The sequence below is a fragment of the Leuresthes tenuis genome, unplaced genomic scaffold (assembly GCF_036924035.1).
Source record: "Leuresthes tenuis unplaced genomic scaffold, fLeuTen1.0.hap1 SCAF_3, whole genome shotgun sequence".
Taxonomy (NCBI): Eukaryota; Metazoa; Chordata; class Actinopteri; order Atheriniformes; family Atherinopsidae; genus Leuresthes; species Leuresthes tenuis.
The window spans coordinates 605294-622918 of record NW_027325357.1 but is presented as its reverse complement, the minus strand read 5'-3'; the positions used below and the strand labels follow the sequence as shown (position 1 = coordinate 622918).

General features: G+C 46.4%; 1 protein-coding gene across 2 annotated transcripts in view; it reads left to right on the top strand.

The window, feature by feature from the left end:
- Positions 1–17625, top strand: part of pcbp4 (poly(rC) binding protein 4) — a 77744-nt gene that overhangs the window by 25269 nt on the left and 34850 nt on the right. For both annotated transcript variants that reach the window (XM_072381364.1, XM_072381365.1), the window contains exons 5-7: positions 8513–8629; positions 13692–13823; positions 15864–15992. In XM_072381364.1, the coding sequence (XP_072237465.1) occupies positions 8513–8629; positions 13692–13823; positions 15864–15992 (378 nt within the window). The remainder of the gene's footprint in view (positions 1–8512; positions 8630–13691; positions 13824–15863; positions 15993–17625) is intronic.

Genomic DNA, 17625 nt, shown 5'->3' with positions numbered 1-17625 from the left:
TTCTCCGGTTCTGCTCCAGTTCTGCTCCATTTCTGCTCCATTTCTGCTCCATTTCTGCTCCAGTTCTGCTCCATTTCTGCTCCAGTTCTGCTCCATTTCTGCTCCATTTCTGCTCCATTTCTGCTCCAGTTCTGCTCCGGTTCTGCTCCAGTTCTTCTCCGGTTCTGCTCCAGTTCTGCTCCAGTTTTGCTCCATTTCTGCTCCATTTCTGCTCCAGTTCTGCTCCATTTCTGCTCCATTTCTGCTCCATTTCTGCTCCAGTTCTGCTCCGGTTCTGCTCCAGTTCTTCTCCGGTTCTGCTCCAGTTCTGCTCCAGTTCTGCTCCAGTTTTGCTCCATTTCTGCTCCATTTCTGCTCCATTTCTGCTCCATTTCTGCTCCAGTTCTGCTCCAGTTCTTCTCCTGTTCTGCTCCATTTCTGCTCCAGTTCTGCTCCATTTCTGCTCCAGTTCTGCTCCATTTCTGCTTCAGTTCTGCTCCATTTCTGCTTCAGTTCTGCTCCATTTCTGCTCCATTTCTGCTCCAGTTCTGCTCCATTTCTGCTCCAGTTCTGCTCCATTTCTGCTCCAGTTCTGCTCCATTTCTGCTTCAGTTCTGCTCCATTTCTGCTCCATTTCTGCTCCATTTCTGCTCCAGTTCTGCTCCAGTTCTTCTCCTGTTCTGCTCCATTTCTGCTCCAGTTCTGCTCCAGTTCTGCTCCAGTTCTGCTCCATTTCTGCTCCATTTCTGCTCCAGTTCTTCTCTGGTTCTGCTCCAGTTCTTCTCTGGTTCTGCTCCGGTTCTGCTCCGGTTCTGCTTCAGTTCTTCTCTGGTTCTGCTCCAGTTCTTCTCTGGTTCTGCTCCTCTCCCAGCCTCACAAAGCCAGCAGCACAAAGCGCTCTGGGACTCAGATTAGGTCCCATCACACCTTCTGGTTTCAACAAGAAAACAAAGTTTCTGCCTCTTAAATCGACCTCAGTTCAGTCCTCGCCTGCCTGAGAAAGATGATGATGACGCATGAGGAAGCACACAGAGAACATGAAGGCGAGGAACTGATCAATGCTTCATATCTTAATTCGCTGTAAAACTGACCATCTCTGATGAATGAGCTCGTTGGATCAGTTTGAAGCTGATCGCTCTGATCCCCGTTCACTGATCAAACAGGACTCCAGAAGGCCTTCTCTGCTCCATCCTCCATCAGGACTCCGGTCCTTCAGGCTGACTCCAGACATCCTTCAGCAGAACCTCGTCTGGACCTTTCCCCGTTCAGTCCCTGCCCAGAGCTTCAGGAGCTTCAGCTCAGCTCCTCAGCAGGAAGTGAAGACATATTTTATCAACTGTAAGTTGAACTGAACCTTCAGGCTCTTCCTGATCGTCAGTTTAGTTTAATTTAATTCAAACAGGACTGCTAAATTTAAACGTTTTATCCTTCTTCTGCCGGTGAAATGAAAGTTTTTCAGGACTTTCTTACCTGCTAAAAGCAGCAGAGCTGCACCCATCTGTGTTTTTGCTTCTCATTCAGAGGAGAACAGGAAGAAAATAAAGAAACTTCACAGACAGTTTACATTTTAAACAGTTTAAACAGTTTAAACAGTTTAAACAGTTTAAACGAGGCTTGGTGCTCATCAGGAAACAGCTGTGAATCCCGTCTGAGCTGCAGTTTCTCACCAGCTGTTTTCGGTCGATAAACTGCTCAGATTGAGGCGACTCCTGCTTCTTCTGCTGAATTATGAACACAGTCACATCTCTGATTCTTGTCCCCTCAGATGGCTTCTGTCTTCCGTCTGAACTCAGGCTTGGAAGATGCTTTCCTCTGTTATTTCAGCTCCATCTGGATCCAAACTTGCTGCAAAGCTTCGGTTGAACTCAACTCGTCGCTGCTCAGCTTCACTCATCTCAGGGAGAACCACTGTTAGCATTTACCAGCTGAGTTTGCCCCTTACAGTTCAGTAAAGATGCCACTGAGCACAGACAAGGACAGATTTAATGAAAGTAAAGCAGCTGGTTTAAGTTCTCTGAGCAAAGCATCACATCACGGCTGGACTGAGGGTTTCTGTGAGTTCAGGAATCAGCACAACAAGGGAAAAGCAGCTCAAACACAACTGAAAGGAAGTAGAACAAAAGACTCCAGTCAGAGGGAGACTGTCTGGTGTCTCAGTGCACGTGCACGTGCACATGCACGTCTCTAAACCTGAGCTCATGCATGAACCGCAGCACCTTAAAATCCAGTCTAAGGGCCACTGCTTCATTTAATTCCTCCATGTTACGGTTCATGATGACATCATCAAAACTTTATAGATGTTTTTCTCTGTTTGGTCGGCATCAAATGAACCGAAATGTTTTAATTCATATTAACCTCAACATTTCAATAGCATTAAAAAACCTATTCCTCAGCAACATGTCCAGTGGTTCTTATCTCCAGCCAATGATGGGATGATGCAGGATGTTCCTGCAGCCGCTCGCTGTGTCGCTCGGAGGAAAGATCGGAATAAAACTGCATCGTTTTTCAGCTGCAGAGCAACAGTGAAACATGAATACTGCTGATTTCCACTTGTTTGGCAGTGATTATAACACTGAAAAGCACAGTTTAGTCAAAGTAGAAAAGTCCCAAACTGAATAATCCCGTTTTAAGTCTCCTGTGAGCGATTTGAGGAGAAAAGGTTGTTTCTGTCTGAGTGTTTGAGTCTAAACATGAATATTTACAGAGAGGCTTACCTCTCAGATACTGAGACTCACTGGGTTTATAACCAGTGTCTTCCCCTCATTTATTCCCAAACCGACACAAACAGCGGCAGCACGACCCCTGATACAGCCGAACAGAGCAGAGTAATCCAGCTGAATCACATGGCTGTCCATCCTTCCTGAGCTCCAAATGAAGAGTGATGAAGACAAGCTTCCCACGCTGAAACAGCAAGACAAGGCGCTGCTGCGCTCATCAGGGCAGCGGGGGGGAAAGGATGGATCTGGAGAGCATCTGCATTTTTACACAGATGGACTGAATAAATCTCAATCAGCTCCGAGATGAACAATCCCTCTGAAAGTTTTCTGAAATGCAACAAAAACGCAGCTCGTTACTGTAAATAATGAGTGAAAGCTGCTCCAGACTCATGTTTCCCTTCAGCTTCCTCAGATTTATGCAGAATCTGAAGCATCAACACTCAGTGAAAGCTGCTCCAGACTCATGTTTCCCTTCAGCTTCCTTTAATGACTCTTTTTAATGCTTTGAACTGAGTTTTTCACAGGAATCTGAGTCCATTCCTGCTGAATCCCAGATTCCAGCTGCTCAGCAGTCCCTGGTTGTCTGGTTTTCCTCTTCATGATGCTCCAACATCTGCAGCAGGAGACAGATGTGGACTGCAGGCAGCAGCCGAGCTCACACACTCTGTGTGTCTGAAGCTGCTGGAAGTCCTGCAGAATGAGGTCTGGCATCGTCCTGCTGAAATAACCACGGACCTCCCGGGAAAAGACGGCACCTTGATGGCAGCATCTGTCTCTGCAGAACTCCAACATCCAGCTGTGCATCAGTGGTACCTTCACCCAGATGAAGCCCTCCATGCCCTGGACTCTGCTGCAGCCCCAGACCATCACAGCTAGAACATGCTAACCAGTGTATCATTTCATCTTATTGAACTATTTGGGCACATTTCTATGATCCAGGTTTACTTTATTTTATATCTTTAACCCTTAATCCCTTATTGCTCTGTTTTTAATCACTTCTCAGGCTCTTCATACAGCCTGATACCTCATGTGTAGCTCAGAAAGTGCAGAATAATCTCAGATATCACACTGAAAGCTGACCAATGATTCGTCGCTTCCTGCTAACTTTGCAGAACAAGAATAGCTTGAAAAATCTCAAAAGCCACCACAAACACTACAGATTTTACACTGAAAAACAATATCAGTTTATATAAAACTTTGTATATAAAATGCTGAGAAATGCGACAGACTGGCATGAAAGATGCTGCAGTTTGGGTGGAGTCAGATGGAGTCAGGTGGAGTCAGATGGAGTCAGATGGAGTCAGGTGGAGTCAGGTGGAGTCAGATGGAGTCAGATGGAGTCAGGTGGAGTCAGATGTGTCGGGTCAACACGGTGGAGCTGGTTTAATGCCCTCTGGTTCCGTATTTCCTGCAGATCTGAGGGAACATTGAAGGCATCAAAGCTTCTCGTTTCTGAGCTGCTTCCTTTGGAAATGATGTCTTACAGTCTGGGTGGAAGTTGTCTCATGATTTAAAACCAGTTAGAAGTAGCTCAGAGGGAGGATCAGTCATCGACCATCGAAGGGTCGGTGGTTCGATGCCCTGAGTCGGTGGTTCGATGCCCTGAGTCCAGTGTGTGTGACACAGAAAAAGCCTGGTTGCTTCCAGATGAGAAGCACAAAGTCCTTTTACCGTTCAGCGTGTTCATACGGCTGCTTTGGTCCTTTTATTGAAGTGTTTCCTGGACTTTACTGTCAGATTGGAGGCATTCGGATGAACTTATGGTGCCACAGAACGGGACGGGAGCAGCCGGTCCACTGAACAGAAAGATCAGATTAGCCCTAAGTTTAAAGTCAGTGGCTCCTCCCACAAATGTTTTCTAATTAAGGAACAGAATCAGGAGGCTGTAGAGAATAATTCAGAAGAGACAGGAAGCAAAGGAGAGGCAGAAATGGATGGATGAAGGAAAGGGTGGAGGGGGGGGTGGAGCGGTAATTGATAGGATCAGGGTTAAGTGGGTGGATCAGAGGAAGGACAGGAGGATGGGGGAAATGATAGATGGAGCAGCTCCAAGCAGATGGGGAGGGGGGGCAGGAAGCATCGATAAATGCATCGGACCGACTGGACGGAAGGATGAAAGACAGCGAGGGAAGATGGATAAAGTGGAGGGGATGGAGTGATGGAGGGATGTTAAAGAGGAGCTGAGGAAGAGACAGAAGGACGGACCTACAGGAGGAGGGACGGGCTGGAAAACGGGTGGATGGAGATGCTTTGTTCTGCTGTGGAGGATAAAGGAGCGATAACAGGGTGAATCTACCTGATAAAGAGCAGACTCTGTACCTCCAGGTGGATAAAGGAGCGATAACAGGGTGAATCTACCTGATAAAGAGCAGACTCTGTACCTCCAGGTGTACGAATCGCTGGAACTCAAACAAACAGTCCAGTTTTTCCGCTTTAAAGAAGCCTTTTAGCTAAACTAAAGACTGAACGGGGAGGTGGGAGGGAAGGTAGCGATGGGAGAGATTTCCACGGCGGTGTTTCTGCTTCCCTGTTCATCACTCTGGAAATCTGAACTAATTCAACACCAAAGAAACAGCGTTGGTCACTGACTGCTTCACTGTGTGAGAGAGCCTCTGAAATGGATCCACAGCAGGACGAGGGAGGGTTCAGGTGCACATGTGGGCTGATTCTACCTCCTGACCACAGGGGGGCGCTGTAGGCTGCGTGGTTCTAATTCAGTCGAAGAAGAAGAACTGTGGTGGACATCCACAAGAGGAACTGGAGAGAGCTCCTCTTCAGGGATTACTTTAATCTCTGGGAATATCTGGAATATCGTCTCACATCTGGGATCACGATCAGTCGCTCAGTTTATCGTTTGAATCATCGACAGCGATGGAAACCCTGTGAGAGTCTTCGTTCTTCTGGACGCTCCCGCTCATCTGCACCAAACCATTAACTCGTGTTGCTTCAACTGAGTCTCATTAAAGGTGGAACTCTCACAGTTATAAGACTGCTCCTCAGATATACTGCTCTCAGAAAAGTTGTGCGTTAGAACCACAGAACCACAGAACCACAGAACCACAGAACCCTGCATGGCGCTGCATCAAGAACCGTCCTTCATCAGCAGCTGATAGAAGCACATGGACAAGGGATTACTGTGGAAACCTTTGTCCAGCACCACAATACAGAGTTCCATTCACAAGCTTTACTGTGCAGGAAAGAAGCCTGATGTTAACCTCGTCCACTTCTCTGGGCTCGGAGGCGTCTGGGATGGACCGTCACACGGTGGAAACGTGTGCTGTGGTCAGACCCATCAGTATTCCACATCTTTGTTGGAAGAAATGGAGCAAAGAGCAAAAGCAGCATCCAGCCTGCTGTCAGCAGCCAGTCCCTGCAGCCAGGCTCTGTGATGGTATGGGGTTGGATCAGGGGGCAAAGCTCATTTCCACTTCTGTGACGGCAGCATTAATGCAGAAAAGCTCCCTGAGATTTTACAGCAACATATGCTGCCTTCAAGGCCACATCTTTTCCTGGGACGTCCCAGCATTGTTCAAGCAGACCATGGAAAACCACATTCTGCCACATTCCAAAGGCCTGGCTGAGGAAGAAGAGGTACGGGTGCTGGACTGGCTGCCTGCAGTCCTGACCTGTCCCCAGCAGAGAAACAACCACCCCCCCGCACTGCTGCACACCTTAAGACCTGTTTAAGGAGGAATGGGACAAAATAACAGCTGGAACTCTGCATCACCTGGTTTCCTCAGAGTCAGAACGGCTTTAAGTGTTGGCAGAAGGAAACTAAGTGCTGTGTTAAAGCTTCATTTCTTTATTTCTTTATTTAGTTTCTGGCTGAAAAGAACCGAAAGGTTTCCTTGTTCTGAATTAAAGAAGAAGCATCAGAGTAAATTCTTCAGTCCCACACATCTGATCTCTCTGTTTATCTATAATTTCACTCTTCAATTTCCTTCCATCCATCTCAGTTATTACTGCAGCTCCTTCAGATCTTATTCCTCCTCAAATATTTGCACCTTTTCTCCTTTCCTGATCCTTTCCCTCCCTCCTCTTCCTCCTCCTCCTCCTCCTCCCCCTCCTCTTCCTCTTCCTTCTTCTTCCTCCTCCTCCTCCTCTTCCTCCTCCTCCTCCTTTAATATATTTCTACTTTCCATTTCCTGGGCTGGAATCACATCTTCCTCCTCCTCATCATCAAAATCATCTCAAGCTCCCCCCCCTCCCCCTTTCATTTCCTCCTCCTCTCTCCTGGAAACTCAGATATACGACATTTATCTTCTCCTCTTCATCCCTCCCTCCTCCTCCTCCTCTTCCTCCTCCTCCTCCTCCCTCCTCCTCCTCCTCCTCCTCCTCCTCTTCATCCCTCCCTCCTCCTCCTCCTCCTCCCTCCTCCTCCTCCTCCTCTTCCTCCTCTTCATCCCTCCCTCCTCTTCATCCCTCCTCTTCCTCCTCTTCATCCCTCCCTCCTCTTCATCCCTCCTCCCTCCTCTTCCTCCTCTTCATCCCTCCTCCTCCTCCTCCTCCTCCTCCTCCTCCTCCTCCTCCTCTTCATCCCTCCTCCTCTTCCTCCTCCTCCTCCTCCTCCTCCTCTTCATCCCTCCCTCCTCTTCATCCCTCCTCTTCCTCCTCTTCATCCCTCCCTCCTCTTCATCCCTCCTCCCTCCTCTTCCTCCTCTTCATCCCTCCTCCTCCTCCTCCTCCTCCTCCTCCTCCTCCTCCTCCTCCTCTTCATCCCTCCTCCTCTTCCTCCTCCTCCTCCTCTTCCTCCTCTTCATCCCTCCCTCCTCTTCATCCCTCCTCCCTCCTCTTCCTCCTCTTCATCCCTCCTCCTCCTCCTCCTCCTCCTCCTCCTCCTCCTCCTCCTCCTCTTCATCCCTCCTCCTCTTCCTCCTCCTCCTCTTCCTCCTCCTCCTCCTCCTCCCCCTCCTCTTCCTCTTCCTTCTTCTTCCTCCTCCTCCTCCTCTTCCTCCTCCTCCTCCTTTAATATATTTCTACTTTCCATTTCCTGGGCTGGAATCACATCTTCCTCCTCCTCATCATCAAAATCATCTCAAGCTCCCCCCCCCCTCCCCCTTTCATTTCCTCCTCCTCTCTCCTGGAAACTCAGATATACGACATTTATCTTCTCCTCCTCCTCCTCCTCCTCTTCATCACAGGTGAATCTCAGGTAGAGAGGACAGAGTGCGTTGAACAGTTCTCCTCCTCCTCTTCCTCCTCCTCCTCCTCCTCCTCCTCCTCCTCCTCTTCATCCCTCCCTCCTCCTCCTCCTCCCCCCCCTCTTCCTCCTCTTCATCCCTCCCTCCTCTTCATCCCTCCTCCTCCTCCTCTTCATCCCTCCTCCTCCTCCTCCTCCTCCTCCTCCTCCTCCTCCTCCTCCTCCTCCTCTTCATCCCTCCTCCTCCTCCTCTTCATCCCTCCTCCTCCTCCTCCTCCTCCTCCTCCTCCTCCTCCTCCTCCTCCTCCTCTTCATCCCTCCTCCTCCTCCTCTTCCTCCTCCTCCTCCTCCTCCTCCTCCTCCTCCTCCCTCCTCTTCATCCCTCCTCCTCCTCCTCCCCCCTCTTCATCCTCCTCCCTCTTCCCTCCCCCCCCCCCCCCCCCCCCCCCCCCCCCCTCCTCCTCTTCATCACAGGTGAATCTCAGGTAGAGAGGACAGAGTGCGTTGAACAGTTCTCTTCCTCCCACTAATGTGTTTTCTCTCTCCTTGTTCCTCCTGATGTCATTAACCCCCCCCCACCCTGCCACCCTATGGTGTTCCCTAATCCCTTCCCTCACATAATTCCTCTCCCCTCTTTCCTTCCTTGTTGCCCCCCCCACCTCTGCCCCCCCCACAGAGCAGCGCCAGGATCAACATCTCTGAGGGCTCCTGTCCAGAGAGGATCATCACCATCACGGGGCCGACGGACTGCGTGTTCAGGGCCTTCACCATGATCACCTTCAAGCTGGAGGAGGTGCGTGCTGCACGTGCACACTCACATGCACTCACTCACGTGCACACTCACATGCACTCACTCACGTGCACACTCACACTCACATGCACACACTCACACACACAGACTGAAGAACCTTTAACTCCTCCACAGCACAGCGGCAGGGAGCCTGTAGTTCATGTCTAACGGGAGAAACACTCTGAGCTCTGCTTCTGCTCTGCGTTTTAGTCCAGGTTTGGAAATATGGAAAAACACATTATTATGATACGACTTTCTATATTTATCGAGTTAAGACAGTCAGCTGTGCAAAGACTTGGAAACAATACAATAAAAAAGTTTTCTCTCCTTGTAATTAAATAAAAGCTCTTAAATGTAACTGTTATTCCAGATAAAAGTGCATTCTTTTGTACATTTAAATTGAAATTTAACAAACAGTTAGTTGTTATAAACTGTTTCCAGTGCAGAACATTTAAAGCAGCCATTATGCTTCCTCATTTGGCTCCTGTCGTATCGACTCAGAGGTGCTCTGCTGCCAACTAGTGGACTGGAGTGTTCCTACAGCCGGCTCTGAACTCAGAGTGTCTCACGCTGATCACCGGCTTCTGGAACCAAAAGAATGAGATACTATCAACAGAAATGAGCTTCCTCCAAAGAGTTCAAAGCTCAGCTGTAGGGAGAAGGTGCTCGGACCTCCAGGAGGGGTTCAGAGCCCTGCTGCTTCGCATCGAAAGGTCAGGGTGTCCCACCGGGAGGAGGCCTCGAGGCAGACCAGACCAGCTCGGGAGCGACTCATTCTCAGAAAGAGCTGCAGGAGGTGGATCCAGATGTGTCCTGATAAGAGGCGGGAAGTTCTCCTTACATCTGTCCATGAAAGGAGCTTGAAGTTGAATTGAGTTGATTTTGGGCTGTAATCCATGTAAGCAGCTGGAATCAGAAAGTGTTCAGGCGGCGCTGACGTCTCGCCGCTGCTGATGCGGCTCGGACAGCGGAGGCCGGTCGGGGTGTTAGTCTGCCAGCTCACATGCTGCTCCGCCCAGCTAAAACCCAGGGAACGAGCTGCAGCCCTTCAGCTCTTCCACTTCCCTCTCACTGCATTCCTGTGGATAAATGCACCTTTTAGCTGCTTTCTGGGCTCGTCAAACACCAACTGGTCCAAAAGCGTTGGAGTCCAGCTCATTTCACAGCTTATAAATGCATGAAAACAGGCAGCTCAGTTGGAAATCGTGAGCTATGACCTCCGGGAAAAATGTCCTCACAGAGAACAGAACAAATGAAAAATCCAGCTTCTTTGGTACCGGCAGCTGAGGAAGGAACTTTATTCAGAGTTTAAACGGATCACAGGAACTTGATTCTTTTCGGGTTTCCACACACTCACAGTTCAGGTTTTATGATTTTTGGGTTGTTCAGGTTCGAGTAAGAAGCTTTATTTCTGCAGAACCTTTCAGAAACAGAGATTATGAAGTCAGCCAAACAATTACAAGTTAAAGATAAGACAGCAGGTACAGTATTAAATATATATATATATATATATATGTGACAAGGTCACATAAAGGTCAGGGTCTGAAGACGGGTTTCAGGAAGTGATTTAAGAGCAAACCTGGGGCCGGTTGTTCCAAAGGAGAAGGGTCCTGATAGCAAAGGCCAGGTGGCTCATATGGGCTCAGCCTTTCTGACGTTTAACTTGGATAAAATCTTAAAATCATTCCTAAAGCAGGCAGCCAGGATCGGGCTGATGGACAGAGGAGGATTTCTGCTGATACCAGAGAGGAGAGCGATAATAAATCCAGCCCGAGAAGATCAGTGAGGGATTGTTCCTGATTAAAGAACAACTTATTTATGTGTGGGAGGAGGCTGGAGCCGACGGCCACAGCGAGGTTTGGGCGTCGGCTGGTGGCCTGAGCGCCACCATTTAACCTTCTGCTGAAGTCAAACGTCGGTGTTTCAGTTTAGCTCGAATCAGACGTTTTGCAGATGAAATGCTGAGATGTCAGCGTTGGAAAGTGTCTCAGGGAGTAAAATGCCAGCTTTCATCAGCACCAACACTGCTTTCCATCTTTTTAATCATCCGGCAGACATCAGGGAGTCTTTCCAAACTATTCCATCTGAAATCAGGAACCGTTGCCATGGTGACGAGGCAGCTGCAGGATAACTTGTTAAGTCATTAGTCTCACTGTGTGCTGCGCCCCTGGTGCTACGGTTATTAGGTATTCTGCTAAAGTAAAGTCTGTGGCCTGGGAGGAGCAACAGACCTCAGGATCCTTCTTCAGCATCTTTAGCAGTTAAAGGTTTGTCTGAGTTTCTGCTGCAGCTCTCAATTATTCCACCTCCTGAAACTGCTGCTCCTCTTCTCAATGAGTCAGGAAGGCTGCTGTCATTCTCCCACTTTTTAATTGCGTCCCATCTTCTCCTCCTCGTCTCAGCTGCCCTCTTTTCTCATTACCACCATCTTCCCCTCCAGTAGCTTCCCTCCATCCTCTCTTCCTTTAATTAACTCAGGTAATAAATAACGGCCTAAATCACCGGCTCTTAATGCGATTGGTTCAATCAATTAGGCCGAGCTTGACTCGGCGCCTGGTTGTATCTGAAATGTAAATTGCTGTGCTGCCCATCAGATGAACGCGGCCTGAATACCACGAGGCCGGCTGCAGATATGTTTTCCATCACTCCTACAGCGGGTTCTGGGGCAGAAAGGATTTAAGCTGCAGATTCCTCATAGAGTTCATCACTTTAGACACTTTGTTCTCCAGAACTGAGCCGGTTTTCTGTGATTCTGAGGCTCGGCTGAAGATGTTTTCATGGTTATTTTGAACAGTTTTGGCTGCTGAAGTTGGGCTTTATTTTCCTGCACTGCTGAAAAAAGCTGCAGCAGACTCCTGACCAGGAAGAGGAAGAGGAACAGGAAGAGGAAGAGGAACAGGAAGAGGAAGAGGAAGAGGAACAGGAAGAGGAACAGGAAGAGGAAGAGGAAGAGGAAGAGGAAGAGGAACAGGAACAGGAACAGGAAGAGGAAGAGGAAGAGGAAGAGGAACAGGAACAGGAACAGGAAGAGGAACAGGAAGAGGAACAGGAAGAGGAACAGGAAGAGGAACAGGAACAGGAATAGGAACAGGAAGAGGAAGAGGAACAGGAAGAGGAAGAGGAACAGGAACAGGAAGAGGAACAGGAAGAGGAAGAGGAAGAGGAACAGGAAGAGGAAGAGGAAGAGGAACAGGAACAGGAAGAGGAAGAGGAACAGGAACAGGAAGAGGAAGAGGAACAGGAACAGGAAGAGGAAGAGGAACAGGAACAGGAAGAGGAACAGGAACAGGAAGAGGAAGAGGAACTGAGCTCCTTCTCCGGCTCAGTTTACTTTACCCTAACCTTAACCCATCACACATTTCCTTTAAACCTCTGCTTCTTCCTCATCATTTTATCCCATTTGTACATTTTCTTCAGCTTCTTCTTCTTTGCTTTCTTCCATTTTTCCTCTCTTCTTCATGGCATTCCTCATTCGACGGTTCCTTTTTAATCACACAAGTTTCTGTCCAGCTCTTTCTTTGTGGGTTTTTCTTAATTGTCTTTGTCTATTTCCCCGTCTTTGTCTTAGTAACAAACAACCCAACCTCTCGTTATTTCCAAAGGACACTGCAGGATATTAAAGTGTCACAGCTTTTAAGCCTGAGATATTGAACATTATGTTAATGTTTTAAATCAATGATTTATTCTCTCTCCTCTGAAAAACGTTGAAACTTAGCTCATTTCACTCCTCGACACTGTATCAGACGTCTTCTTCCATCGAACTGGAGCTGAAGAAAAGAGTTTTTAAAGAAAAACAATGTGTTGATGGATGTTTTAAGGACAAAATCCGAATATTTTGTGTTTGGCAGGTTTTCAAATGAGGACAAAAGTGCAGCAGTGTGTGAAAAACAAAGTGAACCCTTACTGCTTCCACAGGAACTAAGAGGGTAAGAAGCAGCCAGGAGCTGCTGATCAATGCTCTGATTAACTGATCATCAGTCAGCATCCAGGTGTGTTAACATGTTTGGACAGACCAGAGCAAAGTGGAGATGTTTGGTCCTAATGCACAGCAGCACGTTTGGAGGAAACCAAACACAGCATATCAGCACAAACACCTCATACCAGCTGTCAAGCACGGTGGTGGAGGGCTGATGATCTGGGCTGGTTCTGCAGCCACAGGACCTGGGCACCTTGCAGTCATTGAGTCCACCATGAACTCCTCTGGATACCAAAGTATTCTAGAGTCAGATGTGAGGCCATCTGTCCCACAGCTAAAGCTGGGCTGAAACTGGCTCATCAACAGGACAAAGATCCCAAACACAGCAGCAGATCTACAGCAGAATGTGGGAAAAAGAAAAGAATCAAGGTGTTGCAATGGTCCAGTCAGAGTCCAGACCTCAGCCTGACTGAAATGCTGTGGTGGGACCTTAAGAGAGCTGTGCAGAAACCAAAGCTGCAAACCTCAATGAGCTGAAGCAGCGCTGGAGAGAAGAGGGCCGAGATTCCTCCAGAACCAGGAGAGAGACTGATAACGTCCCACAGGAAACCATCACTGCAGCTCACTGCTGCTGAAGCTGCTGGATCAGGGGTTCACTTAGTTTCACACTCACTGCTGCTGAAGCTGCTGGATCAGGGGTTCACTTAGTTTCACACTCACTGCTGCTGAAGCTGCTGGATCAGGGTTCACTTAGTTTTACACTCACTGCTGCTGAAGCTGCTGGATCAGGGGTTCACTTAGTTTTACACTAACTGCTGCTGAAGCTGCTGGATCAGGGTTCACTTAGTTTTACACTCACTGCTGCTGAAGCTGCTGGATCAGGGGTTCACTTAGTTTCACTCACTGCTGCTGAAGCTGCTGGATCAGGGGTTCACTTAGTTTCTCACTCACTGCTGCTGAAGCTGCTGGATCAGGGGTTCACTTAGTTTCTCACTCACTGCTGCTGAAGCTGCTGGATCAGGGGTTCACTTAGTTTCACTCACTGCTGCTGAAGCTGCTGGATCAGGGGTTCACTTAGTTTCTCACTCACTGCTGCTGAAGGTGACATCTTATTTAGGTGATTATCTCTTCTTCTCTTCTTCTCCTCAGGACCTCACAGCTTTGGTGGCCAACGGCACTGTGACCAGCAAGCCTCCGGTCACTTTACGCCTGGTCATCCCGGCCAGCCAGTGCGGCTCTCTCATCGGTAAAGGCGGGTCAAAGATCAAGGAGATCAGAGAGGTGAGTCTGTGGAGCAGAGTAAATAATCTGTTACATTCAGGTAAATAATCTGTCACATTCAGGTAAATAATCTGTCACATTCAGGTAAATAATCTGTCACGTTCAGGTAAATAATCTGTTACATTCAGGTAAATAATCTGTCACATTCAGGTAAATAATCTGTCACATTCAGGTAAATAATCTGTATAAATAATCTGTTACGTTCAGGTAAACAATCTGTGTAAATAATCTGTTACGTTCAGGTAAATAATCTGTTACATTCAGGTAAATAATCTGTCACATTCAGGTAAATAATCTGTCACATTCAGGTAAATAATCTGTTATATTCAGGTAAATAATCTGTTACATTCAGGTAAATAATCTGTCACATTCAGGTAAATAATCTGTTATATTCAGGTAAATAATCTGTTACATTCAGGTAAATAATCTGTCACATTCAGGTAAATAATCTGTTATATTCAGGTAAATAATCTGTATAAATAATCTGTTACATTCAGGTAAATAATCTGTGTAAATAATCTGTATAAATAATCTGTTACGTTCAGGTAAATAATCTGTCACATTCAGGTAAATAATCTGTCACATTCAGGTAAATAATCTGTCACATTCAGGTAAATAATCTGTCACATTCAGGTAAATAATCTGTATAAATAATCTGTTACGTTCAGGTAAATAATCTGTTACATTCAGGTAAATAATCTGTTACATTCAGGTAAATAATCTGTCACATTCAGGTAAATAATCTGTCACATTCAGGTAAATAATCTGTTATATTCAGGTAAATAATCTGTCACATTCAGGTAAATAATCTGTCACATTCAGGTAAATAATCTGTCACATTCAGGTAAATAATCTGTTACATTCAGGTAAATAATCTGTTACATTCAGGTAAATAATCTGTATAAATAATCTGTTACGTTCAGGTAAATAATCTGTTACATTCAGGTAAATAATCTGTCACATTCAGGTAAATAATCTGTCACATTCAGGTAAATAATCTGTTACATTCAGGTAAATAATCTGTTATATTCAGGTAAATAATCTGTCACATTCAGGTAAATAATCTGTCACATTCAGGTAAATAATCTGTTACATTCAGGTAAATAATCTGTCACATTCAGGTAAATAATCTGTTACATTCAGGTAAATAATCTGTCACATTCAGGTAAATAATCTGTATAAATAATCTGTTACGTTCAGGTAAATAATCTGTGTAAATAATCTGTATAAATAATCTGTTACGTTCAGGTAAATAATCTGTATAAATAATCTGTTACGTTCAGGTAAATAATCTGTTACGTTCAGGTAAATAATCTGTTACATTCAGGTAAATAATCTGTTACATTCAGGTAAATAATCTGTTACATTCAGGTAAATAATCTGTATAAATAATCTGTTACGTTCAGGTAAATAATCTGTGTAAATAATCTGTATAAATAATCTGTTACGTTCAGGTAAATAATCTGTATAAATAATCTGTTACGTTCAGGTAAATAATCTGTTACGTTCAGGTAAATAATCTGTTACATTCAGGTAAATAATCTGTTACGTTCAGGTAAATAATCTGTTACATTCAGGTAAATAATCTGTTACATTCAGGAACCAGAAGTGGTTTGGGGTTAGATTCTGCAGAGTCTGTACTTTCCCTGGTGCGTTAAAGCTCTCTGCAGCAGAATCTGTTTCCAGTCACACAGCAGGAGGAAGAGTCACTGCTGATCACTTATTAGCTCCCATATTTAGATGTTTTTCACAGATGTCTCTGACTTTGCTGTAATCCTGAACCAGAGCAGGCTGCATTTAATGGTTCAGACGTGTAAAATCTGAGGCCCGAGCTGTTAGATGAATAGAAAGGCAGAACTAAACCATGTTGGGTCGCAGCTTCCACAGCTCAGTGAGGTCCGAAGGAGCTAAACAGGAAGTAGCCATAATTATGGGTAGAGTTTGAGCTACTTTCTGAACACGACTGAACTGTGATGGGTTCTGATTCTGTGTGTGTGTGTGTGTGTGTGTGTGTGTGTGTGTGCATGTGCACGTGTGCAGACAACAGGTGCTCAGGTGCAGGTGGCAGGCGACCTCCTCCCCAACTCCACAGAGAGGGAGGTGACAATATCAGGGGGCCAAGACGCCATCATCCAGTGCGTTAAACTCATCTGCACCGTGATCCTGGAGGTTCGTTTCCCTTCAACTCAACTTTATTCATAAAGCACCTTCAGACACAAAGGCAGCGCAGACTAAAGGACCGGCGGAAAACCAGAATTATGTCGAATCACAGAGAAACGTGTTCCAGTCTGACTGTGACAGACCAGTTTTTCACCATCTTTGGGCCAAGATGCTGATTTCAGCGCCTGAAAGTTGCTCTGAAACCTGTTTAATGTGCATTCCAGGTGCAAACCTCAGCGAGTAAGTCTGCTTTAATCATTTAAAGTAGTGAAACGTGCGCTTTTAAAGGGAAGTAAACCAGAGTTCATGTTGTGAAGCATTCAGAACATGAATTAAATAAAGTTAAATAAAGATGAGGAGCTCCAAACTGTGGAGATGATCCTTAACTAAATGTTTTAATCAGGATCATCTCCTGTTTAAAATGATTCTGTTCCATTTTATATTGTTTAAGGATATTTCTGTTTTCATAACACGTTAAATCTCATTCGTCTGAGCTGCTTCAGGGTTGTTTTATATGAATATTTATATCTATATGAATATATAATCAGCCCTGAAAGAGACAGAATGATGGAATAAACACCATCCTTTCACATCCTGGATGTTTCCTCGTCCTCGTTATAACGTGCACTGCTGCTGCTGCTTTAAATATTTCTGTCTGAGCCGTGAATCGCTGAACTATCTCTTCTGAATGTCTCAGTTGTAGTTTCTATGACAACCGACTTCAGGACCTTTTCTTCCTTTTTTCGGGCTCGTTGGTCAGTCCGTTTGCACTTATTCATGGAAGTTCTCCTGTTCTAAACTGAACGTGGCGGCCTTAAACGTGCGCTCCGCTCAGTCTTCATCAGATGTATTATTTAACTTCCTGACAGGAAGGAGAAGCTCTCTGATGCAACCTGAAGCTGATTTCAGAAACCAGCAGAGGCGATGGCGCCTACCTGTCTGCGCCGTGCTAACTTCATGCTGCCCACCTTTCCAATAATCTCCTCAATGGAAACACTTAAATCTATAATTCATGGCTGTGTTATAATTAATCAGAGGCTGCAGTCATTAACGGAGGCTCGGTGTTGCAGATTAGAGCTGAAACAGTGAAATCAAAGGCTCTGGGAGCTCATTGGTATTCCAAGCACCTTAATGCGCTCTGAGAAAGAAGGAATGGAAGAAAGAAAGAAGCGAAACGCTGATGTTAGCAAAACTCAAGCGCTGCTGCTCCCTGAGTGGAATTCCCTCCTTCCATTCAGACATGTTTGATCTCAGAAATCTTTTCATCTCCTGTTGCCCTCTGATGGATTGTTGTCTCCCCGCCTTCCCCCGGTGCATTCTGGGAAACACCCGCTTTTAGCTTCTGTGTGCAGCAAACAGAAAGACTGAAAACAGAACACAGCCAAGGAAAGCTAACGCCGTTAGCACTTTAGAAACCAGGCAGAAACCAGGCAGAAACCAGGCAGGAACCAGGCAGGAACCAGGCAGATACCAGGCAGGAACTAGGCAGGAACCAGGCAGAAACAAGGCAGGAACCAGGCAGGAACCAGGCAGGAACCAGGCAGGAACCAAGCAGATACCAGGCAGGAACCAGGCAGGAAGCAGACAGAAACAAGGCAGGAACTAGGCAGATACCAGGCAGGAACCAGGCAGGAACCAGGCA